The sequence below is a fragment of the Myotis lucifugus genome, unplaced genomic scaffold (assembly GCF_000147115.1).
Source record: "Myotis lucifugus unplaced genomic scaffold, Myoluc2.0 scaffold_58, whole genome shotgun sequence".
Classification (NCBI taxonomy): domain Eukaryota; kingdom Metazoa; phylum Chordata; class Mammalia; order Chiroptera; family Vespertilionidae; genus Myotis; species Myotis lucifugus.
Genome location: NW_005871106.1, coordinates 6,457,434 through 6,479,081, shown reverse-complemented (window position 1 = coordinate 6,479,081; position 21,648 = coordinate 6,457,434). Strand labels below are relative to the sequence as shown.

Genomic DNA, 21,648 nt, shown 5'->3' with positions numbered 1-21,648 from the left:
TCCTGCCCGGCCCCTCGCCTGACGCGGCGTCGCGTCCCCCGGGAGCTGCGCGAGGCGAGCGGTCCTGCCGGCTCCGTGCTCAGCCCCGACTAAGGCTCCGAGGCGGGCCGGGGCGCGCCGCGTGTTTGGAGCGCCTGCAGCGGAGAGAGTCGGCGGCGAGGCTCCGGCCCCAGCATGTCGCTGCCTCCGGAGAAAGCCTTTGAGCTGAAACAGCTCATCCACCAGCAGCTGAGCAAGGTGAGGGACCACGGGCCTCCTCTGCTCTCCGTGTGGCCCCGAGTCTGCGTCCCCCGCCCGGCAACGGCGGGCGGCGGCGTCGGCCCCTGTTTGCCGGCGACTTCAGCCAGGGCCGTGGGGCGCAGAGCGCGGGCTGGGCGCGGCTTCGGCGTGAAGCAGAGGACCTTTCCAGCCGCGATAGAAAGAGAGTTTTAATAAGAGTCGGAGGCGGTAGGACGGCGATAGGATTCGAGGGCAGGTGTGAACATGGAGCTTTATTGGAGGTCAGATCGAGTGTGTGTTGTTTTTGGAGACGGTGTACACTCGGACGTCGGGAAAGGGAGTTACTTTCAGGGTGAAACTGGAGGTGTCGTTGGTGTTGAACCAAAGCCGCGATTCTTCAGAAAGTCCTGGGAGGGTCTGTAAGGAAAGGGTTTGTGCTGCTTCCGAGCCGAAGGGGAACGTGGTGTCTTCGAGGCGCTAGTGGGATGCCCGGAGCTGGAGTGACCAAAGCTGCCGCTGATTGTGCGCGTGCGGGCCCGGCTTTGTGCGCTTTCGCAGCTGCTCCCGCTCGCGGGGCGCTCCTGGTCCGGGTTCGCGGAGGGCAGGTGAGCGGGCTGCGGGTCACGGCCAGCAAGCGGAGGGCTGGCATTCATGCTCCGCCGCCCCCGGGTCTGCGTCCTTCTCATCAGACCATCCTTCCTCCCAGAGGATGGTTTTGGTGGAGTGTTATCTGTAGGGAAGTAGTAACAGAGGCGGTATATAGCCAGGAGGGATGGTTTCTAGAATCTGCACTAACAATGTTTATCTTAGGTGATTATTATTTTTCCTTTTGCACAGCTACTTTATTCTCATTGAGTTCTGGTAACGATTTCCCGTTTACTATTAGCTGGAGAAGCCTTCCCGAATGGAGCCTCTCTTTTAACGTTATATTTTTCTTTGTCAGTGGTTTAGAAAGAAATTCACTGAGTGGCAACTGCCATTAATTTTGCTTGCCAGTATTGAAAAGAGAAATGAACTAAGTGGCAACCTTCAGCTGCTCTGTAATGCTGTACATTGTAATGCGAGCTTTCTGTGTATAGATGGACGTGCATGGCAGAATAAGAGAAATCCTTGCTGAGACGATACGGGAAGAACTGGCTCCTGATCAACAGCAGTTATCGACAGAAGATTTGATCAAAGCTCTTAGACGTCGGGGAATCATTGACGATGTGATGAAAGAACTTAATTTTGTTACTGTGAGTAATCTTTTAGGGGGGGAACTTGGAGGGTATAAATACATGATTGGGGGCCTCTCCTTTTAGTAAAACCACTTTAAAATAAGATCATTTTTGTCTGGTAATATCCTTGTTCCAAGTATAAGTTAATGTGCCCTGGCCGGTGTGTCTCAGTTGGTTGAGCATCGCCCTATTTACCAAAAGGTTGCCAGTTCAATTCCTGGTCAGGGCATGTACCCAGATTTTGGGTTCGATCCCTGGTTGGGATGTGTATGGGAGGCAACCGATCAATGTCTCTTTCCCTCTCCCTCCCTCTCTCTCTAAAATCAACAAAAATAGTTTTTTAAAAGTTTAAGCTAGCCCTAACCAGTTTGGCTCAGTGGATAGAGCATCGGCCTGCAGACTCAAGGGTCCCGGGTTCGACTCTGGTCGGGGGGCATGTGCCTTGGTTGTGGGCACATCCCCAGTGGGGAGTGTGCAGGAGGCAGCTGATCGATGTTTCTCTCTCATCGATGTTTCTGGCTCTCTGTCCCTCTCCCTTCCTCTCTGTAAAAAATCAATAACATATATTTTTAAAAAATCAATAAAATATGTTTTAAAAAAAGAAAAAGGCCGAAACCGGTTTGGCTCAGTGGATAGGGCGTCGGCCTTCGGACTCAAGGGTCCCGGGTTCGACTCTGGTCGGGGGCATGTGGCTTGGTTGCGGGCACATCCCCAGTGGGAGATGTGCAGGAGGCAGCTGGTCGATGTTTCTCTCTCATCGATGTTTCTAACTCTCTCTCTCCCTTCCTCTCTGTAAAAAATCAATAAAATATATTTAAAAAAAAAAAAAAAAGAAAAAGTATAAGCTAATGTAACAAGTAGGATTACGTATCAATGAAATTGGAGTTATATACCATATTTCTCTCTACAATGACAGAATTTTCTCCTTATTTATTCTTTAGGTCTGTAACTTTAAGTATATATATTTTAGTCACATTAGTTCATCACAACCTGTTTCTTTTTCACTAATATTGTTCTATGTATACATTTTAAGATTAGGCTCATTTTTTAAATAAGCACTGTTTTGGGACAATATTCTCTGTGATTAAGAACTTATCAATTTAAGAAAATAATTGTCTACATAAGAACTTTCAAATCTTTTCATATAAATAGGTCAGTAGTGGGATGATAGCCTTTCAGTGCACAAATTAGTAAGTAGGCCTTCTTTTGAAAATGAGGCAATAATGAGAAACTGTGACCTCAATACTGGGTAACATAATGTAAAAATTGGATGGACTTCATAATACACCAGGGAATAAGTATTTTAAAACAGCATCCTTTTTTGGTTTTTGAGATTTGTAAACCCGTTTGTTATAAAAGTTGACCTAGTAACAGCTTTTGCTGTGTGAATGTACTTCCTTATTAGAAGCAATTCATGGAAGAATCATAAGCCAAATGTTATATGAGGTTTGGAGAAAGTTTAACCTGTTTAAGACATTAGGGGTTTGTTTTTAGCATTCTGTGGACATTGCTTGAAGACAGTTTAATTTCTTAATAGTAGACTTTAGGAGTAACCAGTTGCAGTATCTCTTTTGAAGACTTTTCATTATTTTCCGTGGTTGGCAAACTGCGGCTCGGGAGCTACATGCGGCTCTTTGGCCCCTTGAGTGTGGCTCTTCCTAAGCCTTAGGAGTACCCTAATTAAGTTAATAACAACGTACCTACCTATATAGTTTAAGTTTAAAAAATTTGGCTCTCAAAAGAAATTTCAATCGTACTCTTGATATTTGGCTCTGTTGACTAATGAGTTTGCCGACCACTGATTCTTTTAATTATGCGAGGAAAATAGGGGCCTTTTGAGGGGCTTTATCCTGTTTACTTATGTTGAGTTCTTAGTTCCATTATTGACATTTTGCTTAACTATAATTTTGTTTCCTAATTTGTTCTGATTTTCTTTCTTCCTTTCTAGGATAATGTTGATCAAGAACCCCCTCCCTCTCCAAAACAACCAGTTTGTTTTACTGATAGACAATCAACGTTGTTAAAAAAAAGTATGTGTTTTGTTTTTTGTTTTTTTAACATTTAGTTGTGGATAGTACTGAGGATATATGTGCTATAGTATTTGGTATTTGTTAGAAAACTTTTCAGTTTTTCCCCCCCAGAATTAAATACTTATATTTTTGTGAGTAATCATCCAAAAAAACTGAGATTCTATTTTCTATGAAGTATGTCAGAAGATTTAATGTATAGCACAGTGGAAGCAAAAACACCTATTTTACATGTTTTAATGATACATTTTATAAAAATTGTATAGCCTTGCTTTTTTAATGGTAATGTAATTATTTCACAAGTGCACTTTGCTGAGTTGAGATAATTGTCTGAGTTGGTTTGTGGAGGTGAAGGAATGTTGGATAAGCCACTAACAGCAAAGGCATCCTAAACCTTGGCTCTGACTCCTCTCTAACTCGGAGAAAGTAGCCAGAATGTAAACTCAGAAAAAGGTGTCATACTATGTATCTTTTTTGCCCTGGGTGCAAATGGTCCTGGTATCCAGTAAATGTGTTATTTTTCTGCCCCCCGTCCACCCCTCATGCTGTCTTTGGTTTTATTTCTGTCAAGTTATTATTTCCTATTGTCTTGATCACATTTCTTAAGTTATTTGGCAGTTTCCTCATATATATTGCTACACTTTGCAGCTAATATTGATCCAACACGGAGGTATCTTTACCTTCAGGTTTTGGGTGGAAAAGCTTTCTTGGAACATCTGCAAGAACCTGAGCCTTTACCGGGACAAGTTTGTTCAACCTTTACATTATGTTTGCATTTTCGAAACCAACGTTTTCGTTCTAAACCTGTTCCATGTGCCTGTGAACCAGATTTTCATGATGGGTTTTTACTTGAAGTACACAGAGAAAACTTAGGTAAGGAGCAATAATAAATTGTCTTTAGTTGAGTAAATCTTTGTGAGGTTTCCTTGCAGAACAATAATAACATGCTGTAAGGAGAGATTTATAATGGATGACCCTCCCTCTCTAGACTTTAAAATATTTTTTTCCCTCCATTGCTCTTTTCTATATAAACTACTTCTGACTACTTTCTTGCTTTATTTTCTGGTAATTAATTTTCCCTGAAGATTATTTTTTAACTGTTTTAATGGTTGGTTGTATAGAATGAACATTTAAATACATATTAGGTGCACGGTACTATGCTAGGCAAGTCCTAGAGATATAGTGGGGAATAAGACATGATCCTTCTCATTTATGAAAAGTGACTACGTTTATGATATTATCTAACTTTAAAAAATCAAAATTTAAACATGAATCTGTAACTAATTTTTAGAACTTTAAAATTATAATACTTGATCCTGTAATTGTTTTACACTGTTTCTTCCTATAAGATTATTTCGTACATTTTGTCAGTATAGAAATTTTTATAATATATTTGTAAACTTAGCAAAGTTGTAGAATTATGCCTTCAGAATTTTAGATTACTAGGATGGCTAATGCAGTACTAAAATGTATTATTTTCCCCTCCTGGTGAAAAATAATGGCTTAAATTGCTAGCTCCAAGGTGTCGGGTCTTTCAGTTTTGGGTAGATAATACAGTGATTATTTCTGGAGATTAGGGATAAAGGTAGTTTTGGAATTAATGTTGACATATTTGAATTATCTTGGTAACATATAGTTTAGGAAGTACTTTTAATGAATAGACTTATCTCTTAGAGCAGTGGTCGGCAAACTCGTTAGTCAACAGAGCCAAATCTCAACAGTACAACGATTGAAATTTCTTTTTTAAACTTAAACTATATAGGTAGGTACATTGTTATTAACTTAATTAGGGTACTCCTAAGCTGGCCTTTGCTAAAAACGTCCTCAATCTGATTGAGGTACGTTTGCTGAGGTTGACCCCTTCCAACTCTCCCAATCCACACTCGTCTTGTATACTTGTTTCGTCTATCTCCTTTTGTTCATCCTCTCTATATGTCCAAACCATCTCAACATACCTTTCTCAATCCTCGACACTACATCTTCTTTCACTCCACAACGTTCCCTGTACGTGCACGCCCACACGTGATATTTTGTGGAAGAGCCACACTCAAGGGGCCAAAGAGCCGCATGTGGCTCGCGAGCCGTGGTTTGCCAACCACTGTCTTAGAGCAACCGTCGCAGGCCTTTCGGACTTCACGGACCACCGGTTGGCAACCGCTGCTCCAAAGGTTTCCTTGAACCAGCGGTTGCCAACCTTCCGGACCTCACGGACCACCAGTGGTCCATGGACCACCGGTTGGTGACCGCTGTCTTAGAGATCAGAAAATACTGATATTCATTAAGTGACAACTCATCACAATTCTACCAGTCCTCTAAAAAGTTGTGAGAAATAGGACTGTACTTTTATTCCCAGTCTGTTGCATGCTTTCTGAGTCATTACCAAATTATTCTATTTGGTTTTATATAAGTTTATTAATACTTTTCAGTAAAAGTATTTTATGTTGGCTTAACTGAATATGTAATATGGTGTAATTTTTTTTTTGTTTATGTTGCTAGGTGATGGAACTAGAATGGCTGATTCAACAACAATGTTATCAATAAGTGATCCAATTCATATGGTGCTAATCAAAACAGATATATTTGGTGAGACCACTTTAGTAGCATCCTATTTTCTCGAATGGCGATCAGTTTTGGGCTCAGAAAATGGAGCAACCAATCTTACTGTGGAACTTATGGGTGTAGGTATGATGATTAATATCATGTTACCTTTTATAGTCCTAGTTTGTTTGTAAGTACATTTTATATTTTGAAAATGCCTTTATAAATCAAGAGGCAAACGTAAAAAGAATTTCTTTAGAATTATAATTGGACTTCAGTGTTGTAGTCTATGGAAATGTCTTGAAGACTAGTGTGAGTGTAGAACTTCATAGTCATTCTGGCCTTGTCTTAAAGAAGTTTTTTTTCCTGGGAAATGAATAAACAAATTTTGAGAGTTTTCCCCCCCAAATTCATTTGATTATATATAAGGCTATAAAGAAAATTAAGATTCTACACATATGCATATACATGCATGCATACACAAAATACCTCCATTCCAGCACATCCCGGAATATAATGCATCCCCATTAGTACCAGTGGCTTCCTGCAGCAGCTGTTCCTGTGGAATATGGAGTAGGTTTTCTTCTATCTCTTTACATGTGGAAAAGTGACACTCAGAGGTGCTAACCTGCTCAATGTCAGTATCAGTAAATAGTATTTGAGGACAGAGATGGTGCCTGTCTTATTCACCATTGTCTCCTTGGACTCTCGCATACTACTTGATATGTAATACATATTTACCAATACAGTGAAAAACAAAAGCTACCTATGTTTTATGCATAACATAATGGAAATACTTTGGTATTGAAACTTAGTGACAGAGTTAAATCTGGCCATTGGACAGTATAGCTTTAGTAATTTAGATTTCGATAAGTCAGACCCTGAATGTGTTTTTACTTAAATAAAAAGTAGAGAAAAAAAGTTTTAGGTATGATGTTTATTTTTAACTGATACCCATTATTTGTTTTCTAATTCTTTAAATACAGGCATGGATTAAAAATTTGTATTCACATGTAATGTGAAAAATGGGAGGGGATAAATGGGAATTACTGTATGTGACAAAAAGTATAAATATTTTCTGAGAATGAGGTGTTAACAGCTACTTTTACTTTGGTTTTAAGTGTAAGTCTGGTTGGTATCAGACATTTAATTAATATAAAAATTAAGACTTCTGAATCCTTTAAGTCTGAAAAGTCACTTAAAAGTGATTAGGAAGCTAAGAAAATAGGTAACCTCCTTAAAATGACATGAAGGCCTTGGTACCAAATAAAAACTAATTTGATTTGGTTCATTTTGATATGAATATTAAAGGTAACGTTGAATATTTACGTAAGTGGTAAAGCACAAAATTCTTAAATTATTTTGGTTGACTACATATGCACAGCATTAAAACCTCTGAAGTTCTAAATATCTATTTACACTTTTAGGCACAGAATCAAAAGTTTCTGTGGGAATTTTAAATATAAAACTTGAGATGTACCCACCACTCAGTCAAACATTATCTCAAGAAGTAGTGAACACACAGGTAAAAAATTCTGAATTTCTCTTCTTTGTGTAATTGTTTTCATAATAGTATGTTTCCCTGTTGATCCTAGAAAGCACTTTCTTTTTAGAAAATTACAGTTTGTTAGTTTTAAGCAAGAGAATGACAATATGATTTAATATTTAAAAATGTCTTGGCGGAAAAAGATTACTTTGATGTTGTCTGGAGACTGATTTGTATGGGGGGAGGTGTAGAAATAGGCAGGTCATTTTGAGGCTCTTACAGATGAGATGATGGTGCCTTAGATTAATTAGGGTAGTGGTAGAGATGGAGAGAAGTACATAGATCTGTTACATATTTTATAGTAATTAAGGAGAATGAATAGAAATTGAAACCTTTTTTTAAAATTTCAAGCTTGCCTTGGAACGTCAGAAAACTGCAGAGAAAGAGCGATTATTTCTTGTATATGCTAAGCAGTGGTGGAGAGAATATTTGCAAATTCGACCCTCACACAACTCACGGCTGGTTAAGATTTTTGCTCAGGTTTGTAAATTATATTAGAAAAACTCCACAGCTGTATTTGATATTAACTGTATTTTTAAAATACATTTTATTTAACTTGAATTTGTAAAATGTATTTATTACAGAAAAATGAAAATTTATTTGTAAAATACAGTGCTACTTTTGTAATACTCTCTTTCACTGAATGATATAATGTTTTATTTTGCTTTTCATTTTTGTTTCTTAAACCCTTTTTGAATATATATTATTTAAAGTAGATGAAAACCCTTTTGTTTGAGTGTATCTTTGATTGGTACTTAGTACTAAATAACTACTAGGACATTTTCTAATTTATATGTAAATTCAGCTTTTGTGTGTAGAACTGGGGCTCCACATATATATTTTTTCTGGTTAGGGTGTTTTTTTAAAAAGACAAACATATATTATATGTAATAATTCTATATAACCAAGATCCCTAAGCCAATGACCAATAATATTTAGCTCCAGCATTTCAACTGCAGCATTTCAACTGTATATCTCTGCTTCTATTTTTCTTGTATCCTAAGCCCATTTTCTGTCTTTAACAAACATACAATATATGATTAGATCCATATCTTTTTGTAACTTAAGGACTACTTAAATACTTTATGTATATTCAGGCTTATGTAGATGTATTTTTATGTGAATATAATGTTGTAGTGGATTATATTTCTCAGATCCTGTGCATTTGTCTAGCTTTACCCTACATTCCCTAGATTTTTAGGACAGGCTAAAAGTGTTTCAATTTCTAGATGAGGAGCTTGGGAATGTGGGAGACCATAGTTGACTAGTGGTGGAAATGAAGGAAATGGCTTCTGACTTTACAGTAACATTACCTATACATTGAATGACTAGGCAGGCAAGGTAGCAGTGATGTCAGATCAAGGGCAAAGAGAAACCAGTCAAAATATAAGTGGTTCCCGCCCTAGCTGATATGCTCAGTGGTTAGAGCACCGGCCACAAACTGAAGGGTCGCAGGTTCAGTTCTGGTCAAGGGCACATACCTTCATTGCTGGCTCTATTCCCGATCCCTGGCCACCGGCCCCAGTTGGGGCATGTGCAGGAGGCAACCAGTCGATGTGTCTCTCTCACATCAATGTTTCTCTGTCTCCTCCCCCACCTCCCCTTCCACTCTCTCTAAAAAATCAATGGGAGAAATATCCTCTGGTGAGAATTAACAACAACAGCAACATATATAAACATATATATATATATTGTTCCTGCTGTCTATTTAGTCTGAGGTTGCCATAGGGAATCTGACCAGTTTGGGGTGGTTGGTGGGGGAAGGGGAGGAAGTAGAGAAATTGCAAATGAAAGAGGAGGAAGGAAAAGAATGGAATATGCAGTTAAGGGAATCAAAGAACTGAGATTGTGTTTTAGGAAATATTACTTAAGGTTCCTGTCTCGGAATTCATTGTAAGAAGATGTGAACCATGTAAGGTCATTTAGTCTCATGGTAACCATATGAGATTGTCAAGTAGCCAGGCATTGCTACTTTTTGCAAATGGTGTGAAGGATAGAGAAGTGAAGATTTTTTTTCTGAGTTCAAACATCAGCTCAGTCATGACAAACTATCAAATTGCAGTTTCAACTATTGCTCATTAGTTTGTGCCATTTCTTTCCATATAGAGTAAATAACATTTTTATCTTTCTTAGGTTCCTTTTCCAATAGTGTTTCTTGTTGCTTCTTCCTATGTTTGGCTAGATACGAAATTAAGGTACAACAACAGTTATTTAAGGCATCAATCTAATTACAAAAACTATAGTTTTAAATATAGATATTATTATACATGGCCTTAAAATGAATTTCCAGTGATTCCATGCCCAAGAGGAAATAGTATACAATAGCACTATCCAGTAGAGCTTTCTGCATTGATAGAAATGTGCTGTCCAGTGTGGTAACCCTTAGCCATATGTAGCTGTTGAGCACACAAAATATGACTAACACAGTTAAAGAACTGATTTTTAAAACTTTATTAACAATTAAATAGCCACATATGGTTAGTGGCATTCTATTGAACAGTACAGGGTTAGAGGTTGAAATACTGAAATTTTCTAGATATTTAAATAGTTTATGGGGATATAGTTAGGTAATATTAGAGACATTGCTATAATGAAACAAGTAATGGTATATCTTATATTCCAAGGTGCTACTATTGATAACTTGTTTAGGGCAAATGCATCCTTTTTTTTTTTTTTTTTACATTTTCATTTCTTTCTTGCCTATTAGTGGAATTGTAAGAATAGAACAAACCCACCCACACAAGCACTAAACTAATTACCTTTATACAAACAAACATCTTTAGAATATCCAGGGTTATCATATTTATTAACCCATTGTTCTTTTTCTTTCTCACTAGCTGGTTTTGCTATAGTATAATAGTAATTCACTTAATGATAGCTTTTACATTTCCTGTGCAAAATTTTTTTTAAAGGTTCATCTGTATTGCAAATGGCAGGGTCTCTTCCTTTTTTTTTTTTTTTTATGGCTAAATGTTAGTCCATTTTATATGTATACACATTTTCTTTATCCATTCATTTGTTGAAGGAAATTCTGGTTGTTTCCATATCCTGGCTATTGTGAATAATGCTGCAGTGAACATGGTGTGCAATCTTTGAGATACTGATGTCAATTACTTTGGATATATATCCAGGAGTGGGATTGCTGGATCATATGATAGTTTATGTTCTTACTGTCAAAGGCTTTGGCGTTAGCTCAATGTTTGGATCCCGTCCCTGTTGCATAATGGCTGTAGCTTCAGTTTCTTCATCTATGAAATGAAAGTAATAGAGATGTTATGAGGATTAAAAGAGAAATTGTATGCATAGCACTCAGCAATCTAGTGCTAGGTACAAGGTAAGCAGTAAGTGATAATCCAGAATTATTTTATTCTACATTAATGTACTCTGAGAACAGGTGTTAAAATTGAAAATGATTAATCAGTCATTACAGATAATGTTTTCCCTCTCTTTCTCCAGGACGAAAATGGGATAAATAGACCAGTCTGTTCCTATGTTAAACCACTTCGAGCTGGGCGGCTTCTGGATACCCCAAGGCAAGCAGCAAGATTTGTTAATGTCCTTGGTTATGAAAGAGCCCCTGTTATTGGAGGAGGAGGTAAACAGGAACAGTGGTGCACTCTGCTGGCCTTTCTCTGTAGAAACAAGGTATCCTACACACATAATAGAATTAAAAAGCAGTACGTCATAATTGTGAATTTATGGTACATTTGTAAAATAATTAACGTAGAAAAATATACATAGTATCAACTTGAATAAGACAATCTTTTCACCGTTTTTCTTAACACTTAAATGTCAATACATGAAAAAACTTAGCATCTTTATTTTCTCATGTAGCTTATTATTTACTGTGATTTCTGTGAGGTAAGGATCTGTAAGTACTATTATGTCAGAAACCAAGATATAGAAGTAAATGAAACTGAATTAGAGCAGCAGGACTATTACTATGGTCTTCTAGTATTATTCATGTATTAAAATTTGTTTAGATGTGTTATTTTTTTTAAAAAATGGCAGTACAAAATGAATATGGAAAAAATTACTGGATTTATTGGTGTTTTGATTAGATCAAATATAAGTATATATTTAAGAATTTATATAAATTTATTGATCTTAAACTTAAATGAAGTGATTTCAGTAAACTAGCCATGTTACAAGCCTTAAAGACATTGAAGTCATTAAGGTCCCTGAAAATGGCTATAAGAAGTTTTAATAAAATAATTTTCATTAAAAACAAACAAGTCAGTCTTAAGCATTCCAGTTCTGTTGAAACAGAACAGAAAAAAAGAACTGTATTGTTGTTTTGAAACAATTTTGTTTAGTCTTGAAGTTGTGTAAATACTATAGGTATTCATAAGGCAAGTTTATGCAATGGAAGAAACTATATTAGAAATTGATTTGTCAGAATGATTTTGTCTTGGACAACTGAAAACAGTTAAACATTACTTGTCAAAATTGTTTTTTTTAAAATATATTTTATTGATTTTTTACAGAGAGGAAGGGAGAGAGATAGAGAGTTAGAAACATGGATGAGAGAGAAACATCGATCAGCTGCCTCCTGCACATCTCCCACTGGGGATGTGCCCGCAACCCAGGTACATGCCCTTGACCGGAATCGAACCTGGGACCCTTCAGTCTGCAGGCCGACGCTCTATCCACTGAGCCAAACCGGTCAGGGCCAAAATTGTTTTGATTTATTCTCAATCTATAGTTCCCAAAAGTTGTGTGTATAGATTAAAACATTTTTATTTCAAACATAGTAGGAATGGTACATATTTAAAATTATTATCTATACTAATAAAAGCCTATGTGGTCGTCATGCCCTCACGCCGTAACAATCCATCACCAGGAGGCTGTGTGTGCAGCGGGTGGGCGGGGACTTGACGCTGCGTGCTTGGTGCGCAGGCAGGTCCTGGTGGCTCCGTGTGGAGCCACGGAAGCGGGTCCCGGCGGCTCTGCGCAGAGCCGTGGAGGTGGGCCCCCGGCTCCGACCTACCTCTTTGGGGCAATCCATCCAGGATCCCTGGATGGGTGGGCGGGGCCTACCTCTTTGGGGAGATGATTGCGGGGCGGGGCTCCTGCCCCTATGAGGCACCAGGCCACCCCCCCACCCCCCCCAGTGCACGAATTTTGTGCACCCGGGCCTCTAGTGTAAATAATATTTTTGTAAAGCAAATAATCACCCATTTGATTCACTGTTTTTTTGTTTGTTTTTTTAAAATATATTTTTAATGATTTTTTACAGAGAGGAAGGGAGAGGGATAGAGAGTTAGAAATATCAATGAGAGAGAAATATCGATTAGCTGCCTCCTGCACACCCCCTACTGGGGATGTGCCCGCAACCAAGGTACATGCCCTTGACCTGAATCGAACCTGGGACCCTTGAGTCCGCAGGCCGATGCTCTATCCACTGAGCCAAACCAGTTAGGGCTGATTCACTGTTTTCTTGTTGTTATTTAAGTTTGTTTAAAGAGAAAGCACATCTTTAATTAGAAATTTGAAAATTACGTAAAATATTTTTCTGGCACAAACAGATTTACAACAGTGAAAGTGAAATTTCATCCATAATCCTATTGCCAACATGTCTTTTTATACTTTTCTCTTTTTTTTTTTTTTTTAAATATATATTTTATTGATTTTTTACAGAGAGGAAGGGAGAGAGATAGAGAGTTAGAAACATCGATGAGAGAGAAACATTGATCAGCTGCCTCCTGCACACCTCCTACTGGGGATGTGTCCGCAACCCAGGTACATGCCCTTGACCGGAATCGAATCTGGGACCCTTCAGTCCGCAGGCCGACGCTCTATCCACTGAGCCAAACCAGTTTCAGCTACTTTTCTCTTGTTATATATCATTTTTTTCTATAACCTCTCCTGTTAGGTATCATTTTTTTCCATAATTAAGATATAAGTAAAATATTGTGTCCTGCTTTATAATTTAGCATTGTGCTATGAACTCTGTGTTGCTAGTCTTTATGATCTCTGTCTGTTAATGGCTGTTAATGGCTGTATGAAATTTTCTTAAGTTGATATATAAAATCTGCTTAACTGTTTCCCCATTGTAGGCACTGTTTCTTTGGCTGCGTTAGGTTTGCTTCCATTTTTTGATATCATGGAGAATGATATTTTGCATTGAACATCGTTGGTTGTATTGTTGGGGTTTTTAGTATAAAATCTCAATGTAGAAATTACTGGGTTTCCAAGGTTGTATATTATGTTTTTCTAAAGTCAATTTAATGATTATAAAATGCTGTTTGTTTTATTGCAATTAGGTAAAAAGCAACAGTGGAGAACCACTACTGCAAAATTTTGAGGATGAAGATACATCATCCATTCTAATACTGAACTCAATAGTTATTTTTACTTTTGCATATTACCTGTATTTCTGTGTTTAAACACATATCTTCATGTAATTGTAGTCTTACTGTTTAATATTTTAATAATGTATTTCATAAAAGCTATCAGATATTTTTAATTTTTTGTAGTTTTTATAATTTTTTAAAATTGTGAAAGTAATATAACATTATCAAAGAGAATTTAGAAAGTAAAAGGGAAGCCCTGGCTGGGTAACTCAGTTGATTAGTGTGTCATCCCGATATTCCAAGGTTGCAGGTTCGATTCCTGATCAAGGCACATGCAAAAATCAGCCAATGGCCCTAGCTGGTCTGGTGTTGGCCTGCAGACTGAAGGGTCCTGGGTTCAATTCCGGGTTGCAGGCTCAATCCCCAGCCCTGGTCAGAGTGCATGCTGGAGGCAACCAATCGATGTGTCTCTCTCACATTGGTGTTTTTTTCTTTCTGTCTCTCCCCCATCCTTTCCACTCTCTCTAAAAGTCAATGGAAAACTTTCCTTGGATGAGCATTAACAACAACAAAAAAGAATCAACCAATGAATGCATATAAGTAAATGGAAGAGCAAATCAGTGTTTCTTTCTTGCTCCCCCTCCCCTTCCTTTCTTTTTCTAAAAATCAATTAAAAAATAATTGGTGCCTGAGCAAATAAGTGCATTGGACATTGTATCAGTCATGTACTAAAAGTTGTATTTTAATTAGATTTCAAAGTAAACATTAAAAAAAAATACTGGGGGAAATTATATATAATCACCTTAAATATAGCTGCTGTTGGCATTATGTTGTATATTACCCAGTCATTTTCCTATGTATTTCCTTAAAATAATCATGTATAGATGCTGTAACTCATTGTTTTCAGTTTGTGTGTTTTCCCATTTGCATTTTCTGCTCTATGATTTGTCAGCTTGTCTGTTCATGTTCATTAGCTATTCATTTTAAAAATCTTACTGTTTTTCTTCTATATTGTATGAGTTCTTTATAAACTTTTGAATCTGAATGTTCCCTTTTAAAGTATACATATTATAACTATTAGATTTCTGAGCTCTGACTTTGTAAAATAATTTAGGCTCTTCTAAATTTTGTATTTTATTTTTCCACTCTTATTATTTCAGCCTAACACTATTATCTAATGATTAAAAGGAAAAAAATTAATAATATGTTTTATTGTCATTTTGTATTTATATATTTAATGAGGAGACAATATGAAGGAACATACTTAATTTTTTAATTATATTTTTATAGGGTGACTGTGAAGATCATGCTAACCTTCTGTGCAGCCTTCTTCTTGGATATGGATTAGAAGCGTTTGTCTGTGTTGGGACTAAGGCAAAAGGAGTACCTCATGCTTGGGTTATGACTTGTGGAACTGATGGAACCATCACTTTTTGGGAGAGTTTAACAGGACACAGGTTAGCCAACTAAGTTTACAAAGATATGAAAATGAAGATGCAAATATTTTATATTATAGGTTGTTTAGATTGATGATATCAAAGGTACTTGTTGATAATTTTAGTTATTAAAGCCTTTTCAGTGACTAAAACTACTTCAATTAAAATATGTAATTAAACTCTTAAGAAAATTTGTACACTTAAAATATTCTTTACTAACATAATATTGGTAAAAATATACATTATATTTACTTTTAATTTTATATAATTGGTATATGCTTTTCTGATGATCATCTCTAAGCCTGAAAATAAACTCAAGTTGAAATCATGATTTCTTTTTAAAATTTGATGTGGTCACCAAGTCTGTTAATAAACTCATTGGACATTTTTTCAGGCTTTTCCCCCCCAATTTATTTATTGATTTGAGAGAGAGAGGAAGGGGGAGGGAGAGAGAAACATTGATTTGTTGTTCCACTTACTTAGGCATTCCTTGGTTGATTCTTGTATGTGCTCTGATGGGACACTAAACCTGCAACCTTGACATATAGGGACTGGAGGCTCAGTGCACGAAATTCATGCACTGGTAGGGTCCCTAGCAGCTGCCAGCTGCTGGCCGGGTACTCCCTCCCTGCCCTCGGCTGCCTGCCGCTGGCTGCCACTGATGGCCAGGGCCTCCCTCCCTTCCCCCAGCCACCTACCAGTGCGGGGGTCCTCCCTCCCTTCCCCCGGCAACCTGCCAGCGCCAGGGCCTCCCTCCCTTCCCCTGGCCGCCTGCCAGAACCAGGGCCTCTCTCCCTTCCCCCGGCCACCTACCAGTGCCGGGGCCTCCCTCCCTTCCCCCGTCCAGCCCGCCCCCTGGTTGAACTCCCGGAAGAACTGTCGAGGGGACAATTTGCATACTACGATTTTATTATATAGGACTAGAGGCCCGGTGCACAAAATCGTTCACTTTGGGGGGGAGTCCCTCAGCCTGGCCTGCGCCCTCTTGCAGTCCGGGAACCGCACGATCGATTGTCCCGCAGAGGGAGGCCCTGCCCACCTGTCATAGCAGTGCTGGCCGGAGGCCTGGGCCTCCCTCTGTGGGGTGATTGATCGCAGAGCCTCCCCCCACCCCTCCTGGGACCAATCACCCCACAGAGGGAGGACCCGCCCACCTGCCGTAGCGCCACCAGATGGGTAGCCTGGGCCACCCTCTGCAGGGCAATCGTGGAGCGATGGTGGGGCCCCCTGACCAATCGCATCGTACCCTGGCACCAGTGCGTGTCATAGTGTGGTCGTCCAGACGGTTGTTTTGCTGTTCGGTCGATTTGCATATTACGCTTTTATTATTATAGATGATGCATATTGGTATGTGGCATATTGGGATAAAGCCACAGCCCTGAGCCCTCTTCTCATATTTTTGGGTTCTTTTTCTTTCTAGTTGATAATCATTTTTATTAATCATACCTCATAATATATAGCCAAATTATTTTAATTGTGTTATCTGAGATAAATGTTTTTTATTTTAACAATATGCATAGAATATATTTTCATGTTAAAGGAGTAAAGTTGATTTCTATAGCATAAGTTATGCTATATAATTAATATAGAGCAGTGGTTCTCAACCTTCTGGCCCTTTAAATACAGTTCGTCATGTTGAGATCCAACCATAAAATTATTTTCGTTGCTACTTCATAACTGTAATGTTGTTACTGTTATGAATCGTAATGTAAATATCTGATATGCAGGATGGTCTTAGGCGACCCCTGTGAAAGGGTCGTTCGACCGCCAAAGGGGTCGCGACCCACAGGTTGAGAACCACTGATATAGAGTAATCAAATTATAGAAAGATAAGAACGTAAAATGAGTATTAAAACTCTAGTCCTGGGAAATAGTTAGGCCTTTAAGTGTCCTCAATAAAATGCTGCCTTCCTAATTTAAGTTATTATTATGTAAAATTATGATTTGCCTTTTTTAGGTACATCCATAAATCTAACAATCCTGATGAACCTCCAGTTGCTGAACAGCCCAAACCATTGTACCCATATCGAACAATTGGTTGTGTTTTCAACCATCAGATGTTTCTGGGAAATTGTCAGCCCTCTGACTCTGTAGAAATCTGTGTATTTGATTTGAATGATGAATCTAAATGGAAACCCATGAGTGAAGAAGCAATTAAATCTGTGTGTGCTCCAGGAGCTACAACATCCCTTCCTCCCTTTCCACCTCTTTGTGCATCCACGATTGATGCTTCAGTAACAAGTAATGAAATAGAAATGCAGCTAAGGTTACTAGTGTCAGAACACAGGAAGGTAATTAACACTGAAATTTGTAGTTTCATGCTTTTTTCATTTGTTTATGGCTAAACAATTTTTGGGGTGTGTATATGATATTGTCAGTCACTATTCTAGCCCTGAACAAGGCAAATACTGGCCCTACCTTTAAAAGCTTATAGTTTTGAAAGTCATGAGATAAAGCTCTGAGACTCAGAAATTTCTAAATTCACCATTATTTCTAGTATTTATTACCTCCTTCTAGAAATAAAGAGTAAATGCTCAGTAAATATTTGAGTTTACTTATATATGCAATTAGTTTGTTGGTTTTTCTCCCCTCCTATAGTTGAGTTTATGGTAGGAGCAATCAAATTAAGCAGATTCAATCTTACTAAATTATGAAGTTAAATAAAATGTGATATCACAATTTATTGTCACTGTCTTCCATAGCAGGACTATTCCATATGATCTTTTCTAGTGGATAGTAAAGAAGTATAGAATTTGGAGCCCGTATTAACATCATTATATTGAAGTTTTTGTTTTTTTCAAGAATTAAAACTGATACCAATAGTTTATTTTTCATTTATGTATTTTTATAATAATGGGAAGTTTTAAAAATGGACAGGTTTAAAAAATCTTGGTATATGTTAGAATAATCAACAATTTTTTTATAATTGGGTGTTAAAATATTGTGTTTTACTTTTTCTCTTTTTGATTGCTATAGGATCTTGGCCTCACTACTGTTTGGGAGGACCAGCTTTCTTATCTCTTATCACCAGCTTTGGCTTCTTTATGAATTTGAGCGAACAACAAGTATATCTGCAGGCAATGAAGAATTTCAAGATGCCATAAGGAGGGGCTGTACCTGATGGTCACACTTTTAAAGGGCTCCCAATACATTTTGTGTATAGAAATGCAAGGCGTGCATTTGCCACATGTCTTCGGTAAGGTGGAATTTATGAATTCATAAATGTTTTGAGGTAGGGCTTTAAGAAATCAGTTAGTCTGATAGTTTATTTAGAAACTAGAGGCCTGGTGCATGAAATTCGTGCACTTGGGGGGTCCCTCAGCCTGGCCTGTGCCCTCTCGCAGTCCAGGAGCCCTTGGGATGTCTGACTGACAGCTTAGGCCTGAGCCCCTGCGCATAGGTGCCTAAGCTGGCAGTCGGACATCCTTAGCACTGCCAAGGAGGCAGGAGAGGCTCCTGCCACCACCGCTGCGCTTGTCAGCTGTGAGCCTGGCTTCTAGCTGAGCGGTGCTCCCCCTGTGGGAGCGCACTGATCACCAGGGGGCAGCTCCTGCGTTGAGCGTCTGCCCCCTGGTGGTCAGTGCGCGTCATAGCGACTAGTTGTTCTGCTGTTCGGTCGATTTGCATATTAGCTTTTCATTATATAGGATAACTTCAGATTCACATGGGGAACTTCTATAAATAAGACTTACCTTCTTTGCCACAGATTGTGATTCATTAAGCCTGAAATGTAGCTTTTGATAGTTTGGGATAATTTTCCCAGTGATTTTGGTGCAATCTTTGTTGAGGATCTCTGATCTTGACTAGTGTAATTTTTTAAATGTATAGATTATGAGGAAATAGTCTATAATTTGATTAAAATTACAGAGCCCAGCCTGGCTGGCGTGGCTCAGTGGTTGAACTTCGCCCTATGAACCAGGAGGTCACGGTTCAATTCCTGGTCAGGGCATATGCCTGGGTTGTGAACTTGATTCCCAGTGGGGGACATGCAGGAGGCAGCCAATCAATGATTCTCTCTCATCGTTGATGTTTCTCTCTCTCTCCCTCTCCCTTCCTCTCTCTGAAATTAATAATAAAAAATAATTAAAATAAAATAAAATTACAGAGCCCTTGGTAGTAAAGACAGGATTTTAAAATATTTAAAATGGTGACTTACTTAGAAATAAGAAAGTGAAGCCTATGTTTACTTCCTAAGTGAGTAAATTTTCTTCCTTCTGTAGGTCTCCTTTCTGTGAAGAAATAATCTGTTGTCGTGGAGACCAGGTGCGGCTGGCAGTTCGTGTCCGAGTGTTTACTTACCCCGAATCTGCATGTGCTGTTTGGATCATGTTTGCTTGTAAATATCGCTCGGTATTATAGGACTAACATTTGTATAAGAATATACCTGTATTTTATTGGATTTTTACACATTGTATATTACTGCCTGTTTAGAAGTTATTTTAAAAATCACAATCTGGCTTGGGTGTCATATTTCAGTTTTGTATATACTTGTAGTGTTTGAAAAAAATATGTGTCTATTTAAAAATTAAGGATGAAAAACTTGTATAAATTTGAGTGGAATTTAGTATAAATTAAGTGCATATTCTATTTTAATAAATACTGTTTTATTTATAGGTATCAGTAGTTTAAATATGAATATAAAATTAACTCAGTTTTTTTACATTAATAAGTAATCAGAAAGATGTCTGAGAGTTTAAACCATAGTAAAATCAATATGATCATTATTTTTCTTAGATTGATGGTATTATTTGATATAAATTAGGAGAAATTAACCTCACAACAGATTTATTTATTACATAGGTTAAAAGACATTTTGATGAATTATCACTTTTATAGTTTACCCATGACCATAGGGATATTTGTGACTTTCCTGATATTTATGGGAAGACTTGATGCAAGAGTAGGAAAAAACTAGTAACGGAAAAGCACAAATATTAACAAACAAACCTCATATGAAAGTACATGAATAATTTGTAAGTATTAGTTTTATTCATTATAAAAATGAACTAAGTATTTTAGAAAAAATTCATTATATCCTTTTGTTGTGATCCTGACAAATTGTTTTCTGTAGTTAATATTGGCATTCTGTTGCTGATTTTCTGTAGTCAAAAATTCATCAGTAGCCTTTTCATGGATTCCATCTTCTGAAAACACATTTTTTAAAATTTCATAATGATAAAAACATCAGTGTATATGTGACTAATCTAAATCAGAATCATTGTGTGAGGCTACTTAAAAACACGCATATAAGAATGACTCCATGATGTTGGTTTTAAAACTGAGCAAGTTTTAAAAGTGGGCATTAAAAAAACTATAGCAGTCTGACTTTTTTTGTAAGAAGCTGCAAATGTAAGTGATAGATTTGACTGTCCTTCAGCATCTCTGTGCACAGATTTTACCTTTGTCCTTAGGAACGGTATACCAGTTGGCTCTGCAAGTTACTGTTTTCATTAGTTTAATTTACCATTGTGAATACAATTTAATGTTTTTTAAAAAATTAACTAAAGATATCTTAAAATTTACTTTTTGTTTCATTTTATTTGCATAGGATAAATATTTATTGTTTAACTTGTTTTAAAAGTATGAGAATATTCCTCTTCTGTCAATTTTCATTGAAAACAATAATTAGATGTTTCTTGTGAGACATGACTTGAGAAAATTAGCAAAATAAGGATTAAGACTTTTTTATGCTGTTGCCAAAATTACTCATAAAGTTATCAATAGAGAAAATTGCTTGTTAGGGCTAGGAATTTTCAACTTTGGGAACAAACTATTATGAGGCATGTACTGTGAGGCAGACTATATTAAAATCAAGGCTATATTATCATTGAGACTGGGCTTCATTTATTTATAAGAGCTCCTTTGATATAAATTCTAAAATAAATTTCCTTTTTATGCACTTTAATAGGCATGAATTAACATTTTTCTCTGAAAATGGTTTATTTCAAAAGATTACGTATTTTAGTGCATTTATCACTAAAATTTCACTATTACGATAATTTTTCTTTATAAAAATTAAAGTTACCTTGTGTATTTAGCTGTCATAAAAGTTGTTTTTCTATTAAAAACAAAATATTTTGATATAACGTCTCTAAGGTGTTCTTTTTGAAAATATGTACACTTACTAGTACATAGTCCTCTACTAGTATACATTATATGTAGGTATATTTATTTAGTAGAAGAATATAAGAAACCTAGAAACTTCATTACTCAAGCATGAACCTGTTGAATAAAATTTGTTAAATTCAGTTCCAAATAACTGAACACCAAAGTGCCTTTAAATTTTTTCTAGTATTGAATAGTGTATATTTTTAGATTTGCAAAATGTATCTATAACCTAGCAGTTCTGGAAAGTACACACTTTGAAAC

At 37.3% G+C, this 21,648-nt stretch overlaps 1 protein-coding gene and 1 pseudogene across 1 annotated transcript; both read left to right on the top strand.

The window, feature by feature from the left end:
- The first annotated feature begins 10 nt into the window (after positions 1–10).
- On the top strand, positions 11–21,360 carry CEP76 (centrosomal protein 76). The gene is given in 14 exon segments (XM_006089309.3): positions 11–237; positions 1,299–1,454; positions 3,385–3,466; positions 4,112–4,336; positions 5,960–6,145; positions 7,429–7,526; positions 7,899–8,027; positions 11,004–11,192; positions 15,134–15,300; positions 17,237–17,570; positions 18,256–18,321; positions 18,323–18,388; positions 18,390–18,475; positions 19,500–21,360. Coding segments are annotated over 14 exon segments (1,986 nt in total). The 5' UTR covers positions 11–174; the 3' UTR covers positions 19,639–21,360.
- On the top strand, positions 11,630–11,746 carry LOC111826165 (annotated as a pseudogene).
- Positions 21,361–21,648: the final 288 nt, after the last annotated feature.